General features: G+C 40.9%; 1 protein-coding gene across 1 annotated transcript in view; it reads left to right on the plus strand.

The window, feature by feature from the left end:
• Positions 1-15,120: 15,120 nt before the first annotated feature.
• The window catches only part of TNKS2 (tankyrase 2), a 32,816-nt gene continuing 28,168 nt past the window's right edge, over positions 15,121-19,768 (plus strand). The window contains exon 1 of the mRNA XM_072869367.1: positions 15,121-15,500. Within this exon, the coding sequence (XP_072725468.1) occupies positions 15,299-15,500 (202 nt within the window). The 5' untranslated portion in view covers positions 15,121-15,298. The remainder of the gene's footprint in view (positions 15,501-19,768) is intronic.

A 19,768-nucleotide genomic window follows, 5' to 3' on the forward strand; every position in this document is an offset into this window, starting at 1 on the left:
GAGAGGAAGTTGTGACTCTGTCCTTTGGGAGCAAGGGAGGGAATGGAGGGAAGTAAAATATTTACAAAATAAAGCTTAATAAATCTGTTTCCATCCAACCCAGAATGCTAACTTTTTAAAACTCTCTGTCCCCAAGGGAAAGGAAAGTTGCTCCATTTGCAGCTTTTTTCTCAGGGTAGTCATAAAGACAGTGAGCATGAGAGAAAATAGATTCTAGCTCTGTATAAAAATGGTAGCATAGAAATGATGTATCCATTTTATTACTGCCATCATGTATTACACATTTGGCTTCTCCAGATAATAGCTATATTCATAATTCATACAGTCTGTATTTGAATATCCCATGAAGAAGGTACGTAAGGAGAAACTTCTCTGCTAGTCATGGCACAGCAATGTTGAAAGCAGGACGGGGTGTTGGTCAATGGAATGTCTCTGTTTTAGAAATGACACCTTATTACCAGGGGTGCTAGCTCCAAAATCAGGTTGTGAATGCCCTGCAGGTATAATACCAGAAAATAAAGCAGTATACCTGGGCCTTTTATGTAACACAATGTAAGTACAGACAGGGGAAGAGAAGTGATGATTCATTATCTGTTCATCCAAAAACCAAGATTGCTGATTCATATGCTACATCCTAAAGCGTCACAAGTCTAAACGTATTCTTGACTATTGTCAAATCTCTATAAAAAGATGCTGTGCACAGGAGCGTGCCCATGCTTTCTGTCATTGATCTTGTTCTAAATCAAAAGGTCTAGATCAACCTTAGACTCACTGGTGTGTAATGTCTCTCCTAGTATGCCCTACTTCTAGCATCCCTTGTTATAAGCTTTACAGGAATATAGCATTAGTTTTGTCCTCTGTGTTTTTAAATAGCATGTAGAACGTTAAAAATAATATAGTCTATAGCACACTACAGCTTTTCTGAATTGCATTCCAGGCTCATGCTTGTGCCCTGTTTTTTTATGATAGCTGTATACAAAAATGAAGGCAAATCAATCCCTCTTGCAGGTAAAGGTCATTCCGTCCAAGGCAGGGAGCTTCCTGGACTCAGACATCTTATTTTCTTACATCAGTTCATTGAAATTAGCAAAACCTTCTTTCTACCATTTTTATCAAAATAAGGCATTCATCTCTATTTTGTTTAAACTGCATAAACCTATTAGAGTGGGATGCAATGCTGATTAAAAACAGCTGTGCCTAAAGAAACTGCAGGTTTTCTGAAAAACATGAGACCTACTCCAGTGCAAGCACATCAAACTAGTGTGAAGTGATGAATAACTTGTTACCATATAAATATAGAAGGTCCCTGCCATGATTCTCCAGCTGACATTTCTAATGATAGGTTCTCAGCTAAGTCAACAGAGATATTCCTCTTGCTTTTGTGGGTCTTTGAGGTCCTCTGTTCTTGAAGAGGTGAAAGAGTAATTATACTCCTGAAGATCCTTCCCTGAACAATGTTACCACACTCAGTGTGTAACCCTTACAATGGTGGAATAACAAGGGTGGAAACTCCCACTTGAAACTCCTACTACCAGTCTTTTCTTGATGGGGCAAGGAGATGCTTAGAAAGCCATTCACTGGGATGTGCTCTGAGTTTAGAGACAATTCTACTTTCACCGTCCATCATCCCCACAGCCACAATAGTTTGCACAAATTTAACGGAGCATGAGGTTCCTTTGGATATGTGGGTTTCTGTACTTCAGTGCCAGTATAATTCAATCAGCTTGAATGGCGATAACCAACACCAATCTGTTGCAATGCTGAAAAGAAACACCATAAAAAACCTATGATAGTTTCAAGAAGTGTTGCCTAATATTTATTTCATCTGTCTGTATTGTTTATAGAAGAAGAAGTGGTTCAGCAGACCAGCTGAGCAAATCTGCTACCTTCCCTGCAGATTATTATTAGTGTAAGTTTCACAGCTGAATGATGGTTTTTCATGCCTTATCAAAAGAGTCGTATGGTCAAAGATCTGGAACAAGGAACTAGAGCAAGACTTTCTAGCAGGAGGGAAGGAGACTTACAGAAATACCATACTATATACAGTCCAACAACCTATAGCCAAACTAGCGTAGAGTTCTTTGAGCCACTGTTATGTCACACAATATTTTAACTGTTGAGTCAGCATACTTTTAGCAGGGTAAGACTACCGAAACGTGTTATGACTCCATTGCTGATACATGGCATCATATCTAAAACCAGTTTTCTTCCTTTTTAAGTCTTATGAGTAGATGAGTTCAATTACCCACTGAGACTTCATTCTTGCAGATAATTGACTACTCATCCACCTTAAATTTGTCTTTGGTAGCCTGGTTCAGAAGGCAGGTGATAGGATGGCTGATGCAAAAAGTGTATGCGTGGATTTAGAGTGGGTAAGAGAGATATGAGCACACGTTCTGAGAAAATGCTTAGTTTGCCTTTTTTCTTTTTTTTTAAATCTGAAAAATGGGGCACTGATTTCCTGCCAGGGGACACTTTTGAATAGGAATGTCTGGAATTATCTGTTAAATTGTGTCTAACTTGGAGTAGGAGGCAGAGAGCAGGAGGAAATGGTGATGGAAAAAACAGATGCCAGGCTAGGAAATAAGTTGAGTTAGAGGCTCTGTATCTCGAAGGCTTTGTTCTGTCTCTTGAGCAGTGTCCCAGAATAGGTACTGACATGGCACTTTGCTATGGTGTCCTACACTTTCCTCAAAGGGGAACCAGGAGAGAGCACTGCCAGTTCACTTTGGTCATTTTCTCCCATCACATATGTCATAATTTAAATGTAATGTGCCAAGAAAGAACTAAGCAAAAATCTTTTTAGTTAGACACATTGTCTAAATATGAAGGGAAATTTTAAGTCATCATAAATTCTGTATTTTCACTGCAGTTAAGTGTTTTGTAGACACATTTGATTTTATCCAAAAATCACCACTCTGGCAGAAACTCCCTCTTGGGTTTTATTTAAAAAAAACCTTTCAGTGTCCTTGAGCAGTGCTAAGCACAAGGGCCCTAATTCAGAGGTGATGTTGGCCACTGCCCTTCCTTTGCTCTGTTCCCTTCGCCTTGCGCCTCAAGTGATGCAACAGAAACGTTAGGAAAAGGTGAGAGCTAAAAAGGTGCATGACATTTTAAGAGGCATATCTTCCTGCCATCCCATTCCTCCTCCTACTTCTCTTTTTCTGTCCCTGCAGTTAGAGGAGCTGTGCCACTCCCGAGCACGTCTAGCTGCTGTGTGTGCCAGCCTCGGGGCTGGGCTCACACATCCGCACAACAAACACTCCCCAGTGGAAAACTCATCACTGAATTGAGGCAAGGCAGGTTGCTGGAGGGAATATAACAGGAGACTCAACCTGCTGTTCTTGCCCTGAGGACGTGAGGGGAAGGGATTAGGTCCACCCTTGCCTCCTCTCACCTGTAGCTAAGAGAAGACAGCCAAGAATTGATTCAGTGAGCCTTTCTAATTCCTTTTGGGTCACGTCAAAGACGTTCGCTGAAGCCACAGCAGGACTTCAGATGAACTTCTTTGCCCTGAAAAACAACTAAGAGCAGTCAAGTTCTCCCTTGCAGCTGAGAGGCAGCTTAAAAAGTTAGCAGCCTGTCAGCTCCAAAGTGGTGCCTCACTGTCAGCGTGCTATTAGACTTACCATATGCTAACATGTCAGATGCAAAAACAAGGTTTGCATGTCAGTGGGTCTGCTGCAAGCAAGCTCCAATACAGCAGCTCAAATGCACAACCATGAACATATCTTTTAAAGGAAAGGGTCTAGATCAAATTCAGAAGCAATTTAAAAATAGGAGGGTGTTAGTTTCATATAGATAAACGTGGGAGAGTGATATAAGGTGGTAAAAGGCACATAGCAAAGGAAAAGAACATGCAAATAAGTCCCTGCAGGTCACTGTGGCCTTGTTTTGAATTCCTTCTGAATTTAGCCTGGAATGTCAATGCCCGTGTCAAGTCGCTGTTTGAACACAGCACAGCACAACCTGCCCAAGCTAAGCTGCAAACATAAAAACCACTTCCCCTACCTCTGTCACATTTTTCCTTGTTAATCACTTGATGATTTAAAGCCTTCCGATAGCTAATGGAAAAATTGCTAGTTAGTAAGCTGTTCAGAGATCCCTGGATTGGAAGGCAAGATGTGAAATGAACACCAGTCAAGATACCAAGAAATTGTGGAAGGTCTTTCCCTCTTCTGTGCTCAAGCCCAGGAAAAGGGTGTTATTGTTTGTCTTTTCACAAACATATGTTTTCCTATAAGAGAAGCTATGTAAACTTTCCTGTCAGGCAGCCACAAAGTGCAGATAATTGTCACACACTGGTGAAAATATTCCCCCCCCCCTTGAAATTCCAAGACATTTTTTATATATTCACTGGTTTTTGTTGTTTGGAATTCTTAGTTAACATTTATGCTAATGTTTCTATCCATTAATTTTAAATGCCTGACTGTTTTGCAAAAGATCAGGGTACAAATGAGCCTGCATGCAGTATTACAAGGTAATTTCTTAGCTATATTTCTAAGGCAGCTGTTATCAAAACGAAAGCACCATTTTGGCCTGAAAAATCAAGGTCTTTCACTGATTTTAAATTTTTGGTTTGAAACTTTTTGACACATAATGCACATCATGTTTGTGTTGGTTTCTCTTCACTGAACTTCTTCTTCAGGGTTTCCAAATGGCACAGACGGTGTTCCAAGATATATCAGAGTGCTTGGCATCAGAAGTAAAAAAAGCAGCAGAATTTGCCAGTACTCACAATACCCACATATCTAGCTGCTTTACACAACTCCTCCCAATATAGATACAGAGGTGCTATATCAAGCTTCTACACAATGTAAGTTTGGAAGCTCTGTCTGGGGAGTATGAAGTCACCTAAGCCTTCACATTTGTGCTGGGATCAGCTGGCGCAGAAGCAGGGGTTTAAAAGAGGACACTGGCACTTTGCCTAAGAAAAAAAAACTGCAAATAAATCCTCTGTCTAAACTATTTGGACAAAGTGTAACTGAGAAATTTAAAAAAACTGTAACCAGGCAATTTCAAAATACAAACATGGACAATCTTGGATTCCTTGTTTTTTTGTAAAGAAGAAATATATTTCTGAAGTAGTTCAGCAACTAAAGGTCACATCTGGTTCCTTAGGATGAGTTTCATTGTTGTCCCAAGCTGACTTCTGTCCATACATACAGATCTCTCGCTTGAGTAACACTATGAGCTTGGCCTCTGTGGGAGCATAGCTTGGAGTTCATGCGTTTCTGATGCTCAGACCAATAATAATAGCAAGGTTATGACTACTCCATTCTGCTGATATAACTGCTTGGGTGGTTCTAATATCGCTTTGCAGCACGTCTGCTTTTACTTAACTCCTCTTTCATTCTTGAGTTAACTCTTTTACCATATCTACAGTGAACTCTTCTGCCATCTCTACAGGTGAATTACCTCCATAAAAAAGACAAAACAGCTGTATATATGCTGCTCTGAGACAGTCCACGCAGCAGTGCCGTACTCCCTGTCCCTCTTCAATCCATCTCGCTGCCTGACAAACGGCTTGCAGCCTGCAGCCTTTGTGGCCTCAGGCGCTGGACCCTCAGCAGTGTGAGGGACCAGCTCACACCGTCTCTTAGCCTGTGCTTCCACGCTGGCACGCGACTGACAAGATTGTTGCTTTAGAGAGTGGTCTCAGGGCAGCCATTAATGCATAATTGAGGTTTAGCCACTATGGTTTCCCATAGCTTTTGTCAGCAATGTGAGTAGCATGAATATTTGTTTAATTTCTTACTATACTGAAGCATAATGTCTCCGATTTCATATAAGAACTGGTTCTTCTCTTCAGGGGCTTATTAAATATGCCTTTTAAGAAGGTTATGAGCTCAGCATCAAAGTACATTATAAATCTGTCTGTAGATCAATAAAACAGGACCGAGGAATGTTAGCTAAGGGAATCTATAGTAAGATTTATTTATTTCTCTATCCCTTCTGCCAGTGCAGAACTTCAGGCCTCCCCCAGCACAACTGCCTGGCCCAGAAGCAAAGCCTTTGGTTTCCTTTCCTATGCTAAAGGGATTGGTGGTTGGCCGGCTTATTTAGCAAAGCATTTAGGTATGTTTCTGAACTTCCCATATGCAGGTATCTCTCTATAAGTCAACATGACTATTCAAAATACCATAATACTTTGCTAGCCAGAGCTTGGCCATCTGGGAAAAAAAAATCAGTGATTCAGCTCTTAGCCAAGGTGGGCTACACCTACAGGACTCTGGGAGATCTCTACTAAAAGCAACGCAATTCTCCCCAGAAGCTGGTGTTGCTGTGCTGTTAGATGCAAGGGACAGTGTCTACTTCATACTCTCTATCATGTGAATCCACCTTTCCAGAGCTGCCCTCTCAGTGTTGCCTGAGTAGATGCCAAATGAGAATAGCTCAGAAAAAGTATGATTTTATTTGGTCCCAAGTTCATTTTGCTAAAAGCTATTTTGGCTAAATTGGAGGATTCCTAAGACCTTCTGATGTTTCCTTACTGTCATCATTCTGTCTCGGATAAAATGCTAATAGCATGAGGGCAGGCATGTATCAGTTGTTCTGATAAGAAAAGTCTGCACTTCGGTCACTCCAATCTTCGCTAAAGCAAGCAGACTTCTTTCAGATCACTCAATCTAGCTATAAAATGAGAAACTGGTATTCCTAATAAAACTATTAGATACTGTTAGAGTCTAAAGTGTCTGAATAGAGAAGAAAGTCCCTGAGCCATTTGCGTACTCTCCTGCGTATGCTGTCATAAGTTCTACAGTGCTTTGCACTGCTCTGAATACATGGGTGACACTAGGGACTTTGCTGGTTGCATCAAACTAACTCAAATTATAAAAATTATTTGTTTGCCTACAGTTAAAGATCCCTAGTAACTAGCATGCATTCCATATATTTTTTTCAAGGAATACAATTTATCTTGGAACAAATACAAACAAGGCCAACTTCTGTCCAGTGCTTATCTGTTGCATAGGATTTTTGTTTACAAGCTAAGAGGGCCACAAAAACGGCTGGGTGCTATGGCCTCATCTACACTGCAAAGGCTATTCTGGTCCACACTGAAGAGTTTCCGTACATGGACAATATCAAGAAAGACAGCAGTAGCTCTACTGCATGAGCTGTCCAGACAACAAAGAAAGGATCATCAGTGAAATTATTTCTGAAGAAAAACAGTTACTAACCTACTGGGAGAAAGCTATTTCACTGTTACATGCCTATGGGGCATTTATTTTGTGTGCACATATATTGTGTGCAGTGATAGCATTTCAGATGTCTTTAAGGTTTTAAGATCTTAATCATGCCCGCTACCTCCACACCAATCTAATTTTCTATTCAGCTGTTCTGTTTCCAGTTTTGAAATTGTTTGGGTTATGAGGTAGATCTGGAAAGTAAAATAGGCTCCCACTGGGCATGTACTGGTGAAGTGAGGTAGGAGACTCCTTCAGCTAAGTACTTTGAAGACCAAAGGGCCTGGCCAGATGAGGAAAAGAAGTGAAAAAGAAAGGGAGAAGGATGACTACTCGCTCTCCTGGAGGGAATCCAGAGTGACAGAACCTGAGATATATTTAGTTTTAACCCCAAGTAACCCTGCTGTTGAAATGACATCCTCTGTAACTTCATCTTAACAGCAATAGTTAGCATTTATGTAACTCTGTAAAGTAAAAAGGGCCTATTTTTTTATTTTATAGAAATGTATTTGGTCACCTCTAAAATACAAAAAGGGTAACTTTTAAATATATTTCCCTGATAGCTAAAAACCCCACAATATTTGGGATTGCCATGTACACTCAAAAATGTTGCCATCTAAAGAGGAATGTATCAGGTGTTAGGCGCTGGCTGTACTGGCCAAGTACACAGCAGGTACATGCTATGCAAAATAATCCCAGTCCCAGGTGAAATACAAGCACTACTATTTACTATTTTTAGGCACCAAGTAACCGTGATCTTGAGAGTGACCATAAGGCAACATTTCAACAATCAAGGTATGATTGATCCAAGAAAAGAACAGTAATTTTCTGGACTGAATGGAAAAATTATTTTCCATGGATCAATAAAGACATAAATTACTGTTGTAAGGCTTTCTATAACCTATGCAGAAGAAACATCTCAGTTGCTTATAAAGAATTACAGAAAGAAGTAGATCACAGAAATAATCCTAGAATAAACTGTTTGAATAAAGCGCTTAAAATTTTCCTTCTCTTACTATAAAATACAAAATCCAGAAAAAGATTTTCTGTGTACATAAATGAATGATACATTGCCATTCATGTACATCACTCAACTGTGACAGAAAGCAACAATGCTTAATTTGATAGTATTTTCCCATCCTTTATGAAATGTATAATATCGGCAATAAACAAAGCCTACCAATATACTAACTCTTCTTTCAATTAAAAAAAAAAATAATTAAAATTGCTTTACACATGGGGTTTGTGTGTGTGTCACTGATGCCCAAGACATTTTAATTTTAAAATGTTTTAACAGCTGTTTTTAATAAGCAGTTGAAAGGGAAGTAATTCACTTGTCTACTTGATAATTCTGTGAACCTGCATGTAAAAGGTAATCCACGTGAAAATATAAAAATTACAACAGTTAAATAGTTTGAACTTTGGTAATGTATCTGCTCTTGTAGCTGGTAAGGTCTATTCCAACATACCATTAATAATCTGTCAATGAATTAATGGAAAATACAAATTATTCTTTTCTTGCAGCTTATGTAGATGTAATACAAAAAAACTACAATAGATAAGTAGTTAGTTTGCTATCATGTTTCAGTGCCCATCCTTCTGCTAAATACTCACTGAATCTTTGTAGTAATATACTCTAGTGTAAAAATCCAACAAACCCTTTGTATAGCATCAGTGAAACTGTTAGAAGACGTTTTACTTGCACACACTTAGCCAGGTAATGCATAAAAAAAGAGACCTACGTGGCAGAGTTTCAAAATTAAGCCAAATTAATGACTTTTAATTCAGTTTTGCAATTTATTTGGCTCTTAAGACAGTTCAAACACAGAAATATTTTAGGACTTTTCGACCACCCAGGGTTTTCTAAGTTTTTTTTAGGCCCAATTCTACATTAAATTTAAGGTATAACTAGCTTATGTTTTACTTTGCTTCAATCTGAGAGGGCTGATAAACAGATTCTGTCTTCAGTTTACTCATGGAACAAATAAATGAAATAGAAGATGTCCCTTAAGTGGGGATTAGTCCCTCAAATACAGGGTGGCTGCCCACCCTGCATTCATGTAGGAATACAAATATGTTTACCTACTAAATGTCTGAGTCTCTTGAGATTTATCTGTTACAGGCAAAAATATCTTTGCATGCAGATTTTAAACCTTGCTTGCAGGAACAGAAGAACTGTTTTAATGGATCACAAAACTTTTTTTCTCCAAGAACATCCCTGGAAAAACGTATTCTACCCTTCTTGAGACATTATTACTAGTTACAATAAGTGATAAGATGTTGGAAAAATCATCGGAAAGGAGAAGTTTCTACTTGTCATGTGTTGGTTTAGCTCCATGATAACTTAGGCTTAGCAGGACATATACATAACTGTGTTCACTTCTCATAATCCTCCTTTTTAAAAAAAATTTATTTTTATTGGTTTTTACTGACAATTTGTGACCGTTAGAGTTTGATTCCAATAACCTTTTGAACCTGTTTCCTATTTTCTGTCACTCAGTTAAAAATCTGCATAAATATATTCTTCATGGTAAGTCTTAGGGTTTTCATGTTTTCATACCTGATTTTAATACCACTGTAATGACATTCCTTCTTTTCATCACAATTCCTCTTCTGAATCAGTGCTATGGACTACTTTTCAGTAGGAGCCTTCCATTAGAAATGTTGAAATTCTTTGGATGTGATCATTATTACTTCATGGTAAAACTGTAATTACTTCTTGAACCAAGTAACTGTGTTGCTTAGGTTTAAGTCAAGAATAGCCTCTTCTTTTTTTTTTTTTTTCCCAGACTGCAGAACTAGGTGTTCCAAAGCCATCATTTGAATTGTTGAGAAATTGCCTCTCAAAGATTTGTCCTGAAATAACATTTTGCCAATCTATGTGCAAGTAGTTGGAGCGGTACACTACCACTTTTTAAAAAACCATTACATTTAGTTGCTTCTTTGCTTTCCTTCACACTGCATACTCTGTATGGTATTTATATTACACACTATAGGCAACTGATTTAGGTATCCAAATTAACAGTATAGGCTTTTTATACTATCAATGGAAAGAGGTAAAGTGCTTCAGAGGGCAATTAAGAGTACATCAGTGAGAAACCTGCCTGCTTAGTTAATTACCTGGAGGACCTGGACACTTCTGTTAAATGCCCAGGACAGATTGTGAAGATGCCTGAAGCTCTCAAAAGCCTTTTTTTTTTTCAATTGAGATAGGAAACTAATATTGAAATTTGTTAAAATAATGTCACTTGAACTGCAATTTAAATGGAGATTCTCTCACTATTTCTTGCTCCTCTGAAATTTTCCTCCTCTGAGATGGTTTTTCCAAGAGAATTACTACTTCCCATCTCAGTCAGTTCTAGATAGATTATAACCTAAGTAGTCCACGTTTTTTTTCTTCCCGTCAGCTTCAGAAAAGCTGAATATGTCATGGTTGGATAGACATTCTAGTTCGCCTTTATTTGTTTTTAGCTTTTACATATTATTGTACCTATTTGAGATTTAAATTATAAAAATTTATAAATGATACGAAGTTTGTTTTGCTAACATCCCTAGTCAATGTTGATCTTTGGCCCTACTGCTCCTCTGCTACTTGTGGCTTTCTTCCTAATACCAAATAACAATTTCCCAGGTCTGTGCCATGTTCCCATGCTGGCAGCCCACATAGTTCTGTTTTGTATGTGTAGAGTCTATGCTTTTAAAAAAGCTCGCTGTCCTCCCAGACATGTTCCAGGCACTAGAGAAAAACAAACAAAAGCTCCCTTTAAACCCTCTAGACATGTATCTGTCTAGTCATCTTTGACAGCGAAACTGGAATCATTTTAAAGAAATCACAAGTGTCCTGGACTAAAGGCTTTCTTTCTGTGCTATCTAGTTTCCATGATCTCTCATACACTTATCTGTGCTTCTGGGGTCAGGAGCACAAGCTTCTCCCTATCACTAAAAAGAATCTTCTCTAAATGTATCATGTGAACTGTCATCTCCACAGCTGGTCACCAAGCTGCTGAACAATTCTCTTGGTTGCTGCATACACAGATACACTATTTCGATAACTAAATCGCCTACCATTACAGCTTGTCAACAACTCACAGTGTATCCACATCTCCTAGAAGGACCACTTGGCTCTGTGTTTGCTCCTCTCTGCAATGCTCAGTCTCTCAGTGCTTCACTATCTCCAAGTCTCCTTTCATCTAATTTTTTTTTTTAAATCCCGTTATTATTCCAGAACAACATTTTATATTTATTCCACTTTACCCCCATCTGCTGGTAAAACAAAGCTGGCACATGTAATATGCCACTAACTGCAGATGAGTGGAGGAACAGAAACTAGCTCCTGCTTAAAATGAGTAGCCAGGGTACTTGGTAGGTGTGATGAAAAGGGGAAGGGAAGAAGTAAGTTCCTTTAAAGATATAGTTGTACAAAGGTTCCCTGTTGTACAACCTGTACTGCTTCAATTTTGCAGTGAGCTCTTATTTCTTAAATTGGTCAGCGCCTCTTTTCATTTAGAAAAAGTAGCCTGCACTGAGAAAGTTTCTATTTATAGTTTTTAAAATTTAGTAACTAAACACTTCTGTTTCTCTACAAAATCACCTGTTTTCTTTCTAGGCATGCTTTATTATCTCCTGATGTACAGCATTAATTATTGTTGGTTGGTTGGAGTTTTTTTTCCAAGTCTCATCTGGAAATACTTCAAATTGAATAAATTTTAAATCATTCTTCTTTTGGAATAAGCTAAATTTCTGAACGCTTGAAATGTCCTATTGATTCTAGCATTTTACTTTGCTTCCAAGAGCAAGGCAAACAACTGCAGGGACCGATTAGACAGAGCTGAGAAATCCTCACGAAATGAAGGGCTGACAGCTGAAAATCCTAAATCTGGTGGACTGCCTTGCAGATCGGCATGGACAATGTCTCTGCCCATAAGCAAACTTTAATCTCCTAAGCAGAAAGGAAAAGGGTTTATTTTCAAAGCTGCCTTAGTCTGTCCAGACCCAACAGTCCATTTTTCTTTTTCTCTTTTTCTTTTTTCTTTTACTTTTTCTCTTTTTCTTTTTCTTCTTTTTCTTTTTTCTTCTTTCTTCTTTTTTCTTCCTTCCTGCCCTCCAGTGACCAACCATGTTTCTAAATAAACTGTTTAAGCACACTTCAAAAATACTTTCATGTATGTCTTAGGCCAGGTCATGCCACTAACATAAATATGCTGCAAAGGTAGAGGCTATTGGTATATCACAAATTACACTAAAAAAAAAATAGCAGTCAAATGTTTCCAAGCTGTTAATGGCTGAGCCTGTCAGGTGGTGCTAATAACAGGTGGGTTATAAACCCCCCCTTCCTCTAGAAAAATCCCTACCACATATATTGGGTGGGATTTGGCATATATTTCAGCTATGGTTTTCTAACCATACTATTGTACAGAAGACTGGAGGAAAGCACTGGATTTTACAGAGTATTTTCTCATAAAATAAATAAATGTATAAATAAAATAAAAAGTAGATTTATTTTACATGGTGTGAATCTCAAAAGTCAGTGTGAAGGCTATTAATACACCAATCCTAAAATATGCTGAGAGTCTTTGACTCACTAAATTCAAGTCTAATTGAATCCTGCTCTTACAGGATAATATTTCTTAAAATTATTTTCCATTCACAGAGACCTGCCATAGTTTTACACTCAAGCTCTCAGGAAGCCATACCAGAAAAGGAAGTCAGGCTATAGGTAATTTAGAATAATAGCATCTTTTTGGTATAATGACGTGGAGTTTGTTTATTTTAGATAATGCTCTTTATTTTTATAATCCTGCTCTTTTTCTAGCTCAGTTAATTTTTTTTCCATTAGCATTTGATAATAGCTTTTGACAAGGAAAGAAACATAGATAGAGTTTATAGTGAACTAGTGAAAAAGTGTTCTAAACTTGTAAAGAAGAGCTGGGGAGCAGGATGTGTTTGTATTTACACAGGTATTTACATGTCCACAGACTTGTAGATACACAGTCCCTTCTTCAGTTTTGAAATGGAAGCAGCCAAGTTAATGCATTTGCTACTTCTGCTGTAGGCCTGAAGAAGGGTTTATGAACTCAAAAGCTTGCATATTTTTTCCAGCTGTGTTAATGGGGCTAATAAAAGATACAAACGGCAGCACTGCAGATCTTGTTTTCAGTCTGTGGAGCCTGCACATAGAAAGGGCAGTTTTCGTCATGCATACTTTGGAGATGCTGGGAAGGTCTGAGATGGCTGCAGGACTATGAGCCACATTTGATGACAGTTTATGTCAGAACGTTATGGCCACATGCAAAGCAGTGGATGAATTATGTATGTGTGACAAAGCTGATAGGGGACTCTGGTCATGGCCTGACTTTTCCCTGCCTGCTGAGCACAGCTTGTAATTTAAGTGGTCATGGGGAGAAAAGCCAGTGGGATGACAGAAAATACACGACCACGTGCTTGTCAAAGGACATGGCTTCTGTCCCTGTGCTGGCTGCATTCTTCTGTCCTGCTTCTACTACGGCTATGTGTAAATTAGTAAACTGGACAGTGCCGGGACACAGACACAGGCATTGGTCCTTGACCTGTTACTGTAGCATGGTTTTGGCCTGGCACAGCTAGCAGTCTCCCAAAAAAATTCCTGGGCACAGTTTAGGCATTAGCACAGACCAGGGACAGGCAACGCGGATGTAACTGCCTTGTTTCAGAGACAAGGATGTTTAACAGAATGGAAGTGACTAAACTGTGGAAATTACCAGCTGCATCTCTTCCTGGTTCTTAGGCCATTTAATTTACTAGTGTAACAACAGTCTGCAAGTTCAATTGAGTTTGGAGGCACTTACCTTCCTGCCTTTGGAACAGGAAACTGATGACCCCATTCAACTACCTTTTCTAAAGTAAGTGTTTTATTACGGCATGAGTGGAAAAATAAATTTCAGAATTACCAAATGAATCCCCTAGTTAGTCCCATCTGAGCTCAAGCTTCCCCATCAAGCTTCCCATCAAGAGGGGAAGAGGTGCTCTCTTCCAAAACCTTGAACTGGCAAAGTCAACCAACAGTATTTTCTAGTATCTATTTTCCAAGATTAAGAAAGAAAACTATGTGACTTCTATTGTATGATTTCCATTTGATAGTTATTATGCAGTTAACTTCATTTTGAGCAAGGTATTTTGCTATGTAAGGATTTTCATTACATCATGAAGTTATTAGCACCAAAACGCAGTCTTACACATTTTACAAGAAAATAACCATCCTTCATAGTTGTCACCTCTTAATCTACATTTAAGTACTGTAAGTAGCAAACGGACAATTTCCATTCTTCTGGGATGAACTGCTAGTTCTGTATTTGAGTTTTTGTGCTACAAATCTTCCCCCAAAAACGATCAGGCAGCAAGTTAAAGCCAGACTATGTGAGCAGTATCTTTTATCTTGCTTCCTCGCCAACTCTGAAAAAAGTGTACTGAGAAACTGTTTCGTATTAACAAGAACCCAGTTTCAGATCCTTCCCGCAGCAGTGAGGGCCTTCAGGGGCGGGGGGGAAGGAGAAGAGAGGCAGCACTTTGAGACCAGAGTTTCGCGAAGCGGACATGGCCGGTAGACCGGCAGCCCCCTCGGTCCAAGCACACCTCCCGCAGCCCGTACCCGGCCCTAGGCCGCAGCGATGAGCGTTCGCCCCGGCAGCGCCTCCCAGAGCGCAACGGAAACACCGGCGGCTGAGGGAACTGCCGAGCGGTGCCGTGCGACCCGCGGCCCCCCCGCCCCCGGACCACGCTCAGAGGCGCCCGGCGGCCGCGGCGGAGCCACGGGAGCGCGGCGGCCGCGGCCACGGCCCCGGCCGCGCCACCCAACGCCGCCTCAGGCAGCGGCCCGCCGCCCCACTGCGCATGCTCGGTGCGACCTCCCACGCGTGCGCGCCTCGCGCGTGCCCGGCCCGCCGGGGGGCGCCTGCGCAGCGAGGCCGGCAGCGGTGCTGCTGCCGCGGCCGCTCCGCCCGGATCCCTCCGCCGCGATGCGGAGGGCGCAGCGCCCCGCCCAGCGGCGCGTGTCGAGGGCTGCCGCCGCGGAGGGCCGCGGCCTGTGAGCGGGGCGGCGGGGCGGGGGCGGCTCGGCCGCCTCCGGCGGGCCCGGCATGGCGGGGCGGCGGTGCGCGGGCGGCGCGGCCGCCTTGGCTGAGGCGCCGGGTTGCGGCGCGGCGGCGGAGCCGGCTCGGGAGCTCTTCGAGGCCTGCAGGAACGGGGACGTGGAGCGGGTCAAGCGGCTGGTGCGGCCCGAGAACGTGAACAGCCGGGACACGGCGGGCAGGAAGTCCAGCCCGCTGCACTTCGCCGCAGGTACCGGCCTGGGGCCGCCCTTACCGCCTCTGTGGGGAAGGGGGAGTCCGGGGTGGGGGGGGGGGCAGCCCCGCCGGAGCCAGGCCCGCTGCCGGGCCGCGCACCTCCGCCTCCCTCTCGGCGCGGGGCCTGGGCAGGGCCGGGCCTGGCCGGGCCGCGGAGGAGCACAGGGTGCGCTGGTGACCGCAGGCCCCGCCGCAGGGGGTGGGCCTGGGCGCAGCGCGGGGGTCGGGGCGCTTCGCCGGCCCCCGTGTGCATCCGGCGCCCGTCCCGTGGCTGTGGCCGTTTCTAGGCGCGACGCCCGCTCTCGCGTGGCTGATGAGCAGTCACCCACGCGGTGGTGGTTGCCGAGTGGTACAGGTACCGTCTTGTTTCTTTAAAAAAAACCAAACCAAAACAAAAAAACCACTTCAGCTGGCGGTAAGAACATCTGGACTAAGGTTCAGACTGTTCGTGTTGTGGCATGTGAGCTCTGACAGGTGACACATGTCCCAGGTACTGTTTCCATTGATTTCAGCAGGCCTGCTCATTTTTAGAATTTCACCCATGAAGGGTGTCTGTCAGATAACACTGTTTCTAAGCTTTTTGCATTCTAAGCAAATAGGTTTTGTTAATTTGGGACTTAGACATGCAAACAAGCGAACAACTGCTTTCACTGGCAACAGGCCAGAAGATTATATCCCACCTTTTCAGACAAAAACCTGACTGTGACTGTTGTTTTCATGTTGTTTGTTTTGATTTTATTTCAGCGTTAGATGTAGGACCCCGAGGCTGGCAGGCTGCAGAAGACAGCAGCTTCTTTTCAGCTGAACAATATAGATAGTAATAAAGACGTTTGTTTCTTCACTGAATTGTTTTGGAAGAGGTTTCTACTTAAGGTGTCCTTTCCTTAGTAGATTTAAACATTCAGTAGATTTAAACAGGTCTGAGTTCTTGAAAGCCTCTTCAGAACAGCTGCATTTCACAGATTTAAGAAACTTAATTAAGAAGAGAGCCCAGGAGACAAAATATCCTGTCAGAGGAAAACAGTTTTGCAGCTATCTTTTTGTATGCAGCAGTCCTGCCTGTTCGCTAATAAACTCTGAACTTGTAAACAAATCAGTATGTTTTACAACATTTTGGAGAAGTGAGGGTTTTTCTGTTGTTTTGTGCGTTTGGTGTTTTGGTTGGGTTTTTTTGATGCGTAAGGCGTTCCTCATTCAATATAGTGTTTATCTCTCTGGACAGGTGTGATCTGTTTTGACTTTAAAAAACAGAACTCCTGATCTATAGAAAGCTTTTTCTTTTAAAAATGCAAGTTCATGTAGTTGTTAGACTTCTAATGTTAAACAGGTTGGTGTGTAAATGTGGGAGGTCATTGCCATCCTTACATCTGCTTCAGACGTAATACAGAGAAATTAATTGCTCCTCTCACAAGACTGTAGGAGATGCTGAAAGTTTCTGCTTAACATGTGACATAAAATACTTGTGTAATTTCTTGATTTTACACTCTTCCACTGCTTCAGGTAGAACTCTGCTGTTGTCAGCCTACCTGCAACAGACTCAGCATGAAAGGTGGACATAAGTAACTCCTGGATTTTGGGGTTATTGGTTTTGTTTTGTTTTGCTTTTCCCCCATTATTCACAGTTGGAGTAATACTAGCTTCTTTTGTCTTCTGACTCTAAAGGAATTACTTTCCAGGTAGTAAAAGCAAAAGTCTGTTATATTCTTGCTTTATTTAGCCTAGGTGGCTAGGTGTTCTTAGAAAATACATTACAAAGCTTCTCTGACTAGTTTCATTCGGTTTCAAGACTTCTTTTATGGAAGGGATGCAGCTGAAATATGAAGATAGGTTTTGTATTGCCCTTTTTTCTTTTTTTAGTGGCATTCTGAGGTCTGAACTTGGGTTCCATTTTTTTTTTTCTCAGATCGTACCTAGCAATTTAAAGAAATAAAACAAATTCCTCTTTTTCCATGTGTCATTTTGTAAAGGTGGATTTTAAAATATATCAAAAAAAATACTGCAAGCTGTCCCTGGGCATGTGTCATTATTAGACGTAATACATATTGGGATCTTGGCGAAGGTTGCTTTTTGGATTCTAGTATGTAATCGTGTGTGTGGTAGATAAGTTGTACTGTAGCTTAAGTCAAGAGCCCACCACCCTTCGCAACATAATAGGCTCAGTCCTCTCTCACCATAAGCTGTATATACTTCCTCAAGTCAATCCTTTTCATCACAGTGTATGTCAAACTTGAAAGTATTAGAAGGTTTTAGGGACTTGGCAGGAACCAAAATGCCCTTCCTGCAAACTAAAATTCATCAAAAAAATGAATGCCTGGGACAGGGGAGAAGAATTGGAGCTCAGTTGTTTCCGTACCTTTTCATCCCGTCAAAATTTGGTGAATGTGAATTATGATGCAACAGTGACTGTAAATAAATACAATTTAAAAAAAAATATGTTACAGTTAGAAGTTTCTATTGTGATTAATATTCAGGATTTGTCAGCTAAAAGTTTGTAACTTTTTGGGGAACAAGTGCAGTGAGCTACTCAGCTGTCACAGATGGTAGAAGAGTGTCAGCTGTAGGCCCTGACTACCCATTCTACTTTGCAGTAAGAAATAGTGTTCATGATGGTGAGACAGTTATCTTGCACTGTTGTAAGCTGTGATACCATTTAGTTGGTCTTTTGGTAGAAGCTCGAGACAAAAAAACCCCCCACCCTTTAAAAATGACGATTTTTCTTTTTTTTTTTTTTAAGTGTTGGAATTGCTTTTGCAGCAGTGGACTAATGGCAAAGGGGAACTGTTACAGTAAAGCAGAGGCTGTCCCCTCTTTCCACTTTCAGTGAAAACAAGAGAGAGGAGGGAGAGACCATCGTACAGCGTTTGGCCACCTCCTCTGTACACATACATCCTTTAGAAACAATGAGAAAATACTTCTCTTTCCATATATGGTGCCCTCTTGTACAGATGCTTCCACAAGGAAGTAAGGAATCCCTGCTGTGCACTCACTGCTGAAGAGAAGTTACAAAAATTGGTGTGATGCAGATGAGCGCATCTCAACATTAAAATAAGTACAGGTAGTTTAGGGGTGTTGCTATACTTAGGGTATTTTTCAAATGGATGCAGGCTTTGCGCAGAGAAGAAACTATGGCTTGCTCATGAACTGTATCTGATTGAACCTCGGTACTAAATAGAGGGCATCCAGGTGAATGTTCTATGCCTCTAATGAGTTTTGCTACAGCTGATTTTCAGTTATGGTAGTGATTTCTGATAAGGTTGGCATTTTACATTCAGAAACATGGCTATACATCAAAGCTTTGAGGGACAGGAATGCCTTTTGTACAAGAATGAGTGATGTTTAGCTACCAGACGTGTAACTTCTGGACAGAGAATTTCATCAGAGGCTTTTCTGACATATCTAAAGCAGTTCTGGAAAACATTTTTTGGTACTGAAAGAAGATACCAAGCAGTCTGTCATCAAATAACAGCTTTGATGATGTGTTTGCAGGATGCTGGCACTTGTGAAAAGTCTCATCTGAGTAGATCCTCAAAGAATTTAGCAAATTTTGAGTATACATTCAAACTAGAAACAGAATTTTTTGAGATTTTGAGGATGTAAGAAAAATTCAGGAGGGCACATTTAAGAAAAATAACAATATTTATATCTAGTTATGAAAGCTAAATTTATGTAAGAATGAGAAACATGCTGCATATAATTTACTATATAGACAATATGGCTGCACAGGTATATGTTGTATAGGTACCGATTTTTTTTTGGCAGCAGAAATATGCATGCATGTTGCAGTGAATATGACTTACTGTGCCTGTGCAGATAAATTGTTTTTGCATGGGCCATACATCTGATCCAGTTCTCATCTCAAGTGTGCTAAGCTCCTGTTCTCTGTTAGGACAGGCAAGGTGCCTTCTGTTAGTTATAAGATGGGTAACTGTCATGTTGAGACTCAAAAGTGAATGTGCTGTACAGTATGTGGTTCTATCAAAGTCAAGGTGCTAGCAAGCTAAGATTTGTATTGTGAATAATGTATTTTGAAGAATTGAAGCACATCACCAGTATAGTCTTGTGATTGTTACTTGAAAACACCTTGGAGTTAATTCTGGGATTAAAAAGTTTCACATAAAATTATTTTTATAATAATCAGAAATCTGTGGGGAATGTGGTTTCTTACCAGACTTTTGAGGGAACAGGAGGGAAAGATAGAATTTAACAAAGGCTTTTCTGAATACCTTTCCTGGCCTCTTTATCTTTGGCATATACAGCTTGTAT

The sequence above is a fragment of the Ciconia boyciana genome, chromosome 8 (assembly GCF_034638445.1).
Source record: "Ciconia boyciana chromosome 8, ASM3463844v1, whole genome shotgun sequence".
Taxonomy (NCBI): Eukaryota; Metazoa; Chordata; class Aves; order Ciconiiformes; family Ciconiidae; genus Ciconia; species Ciconia boyciana.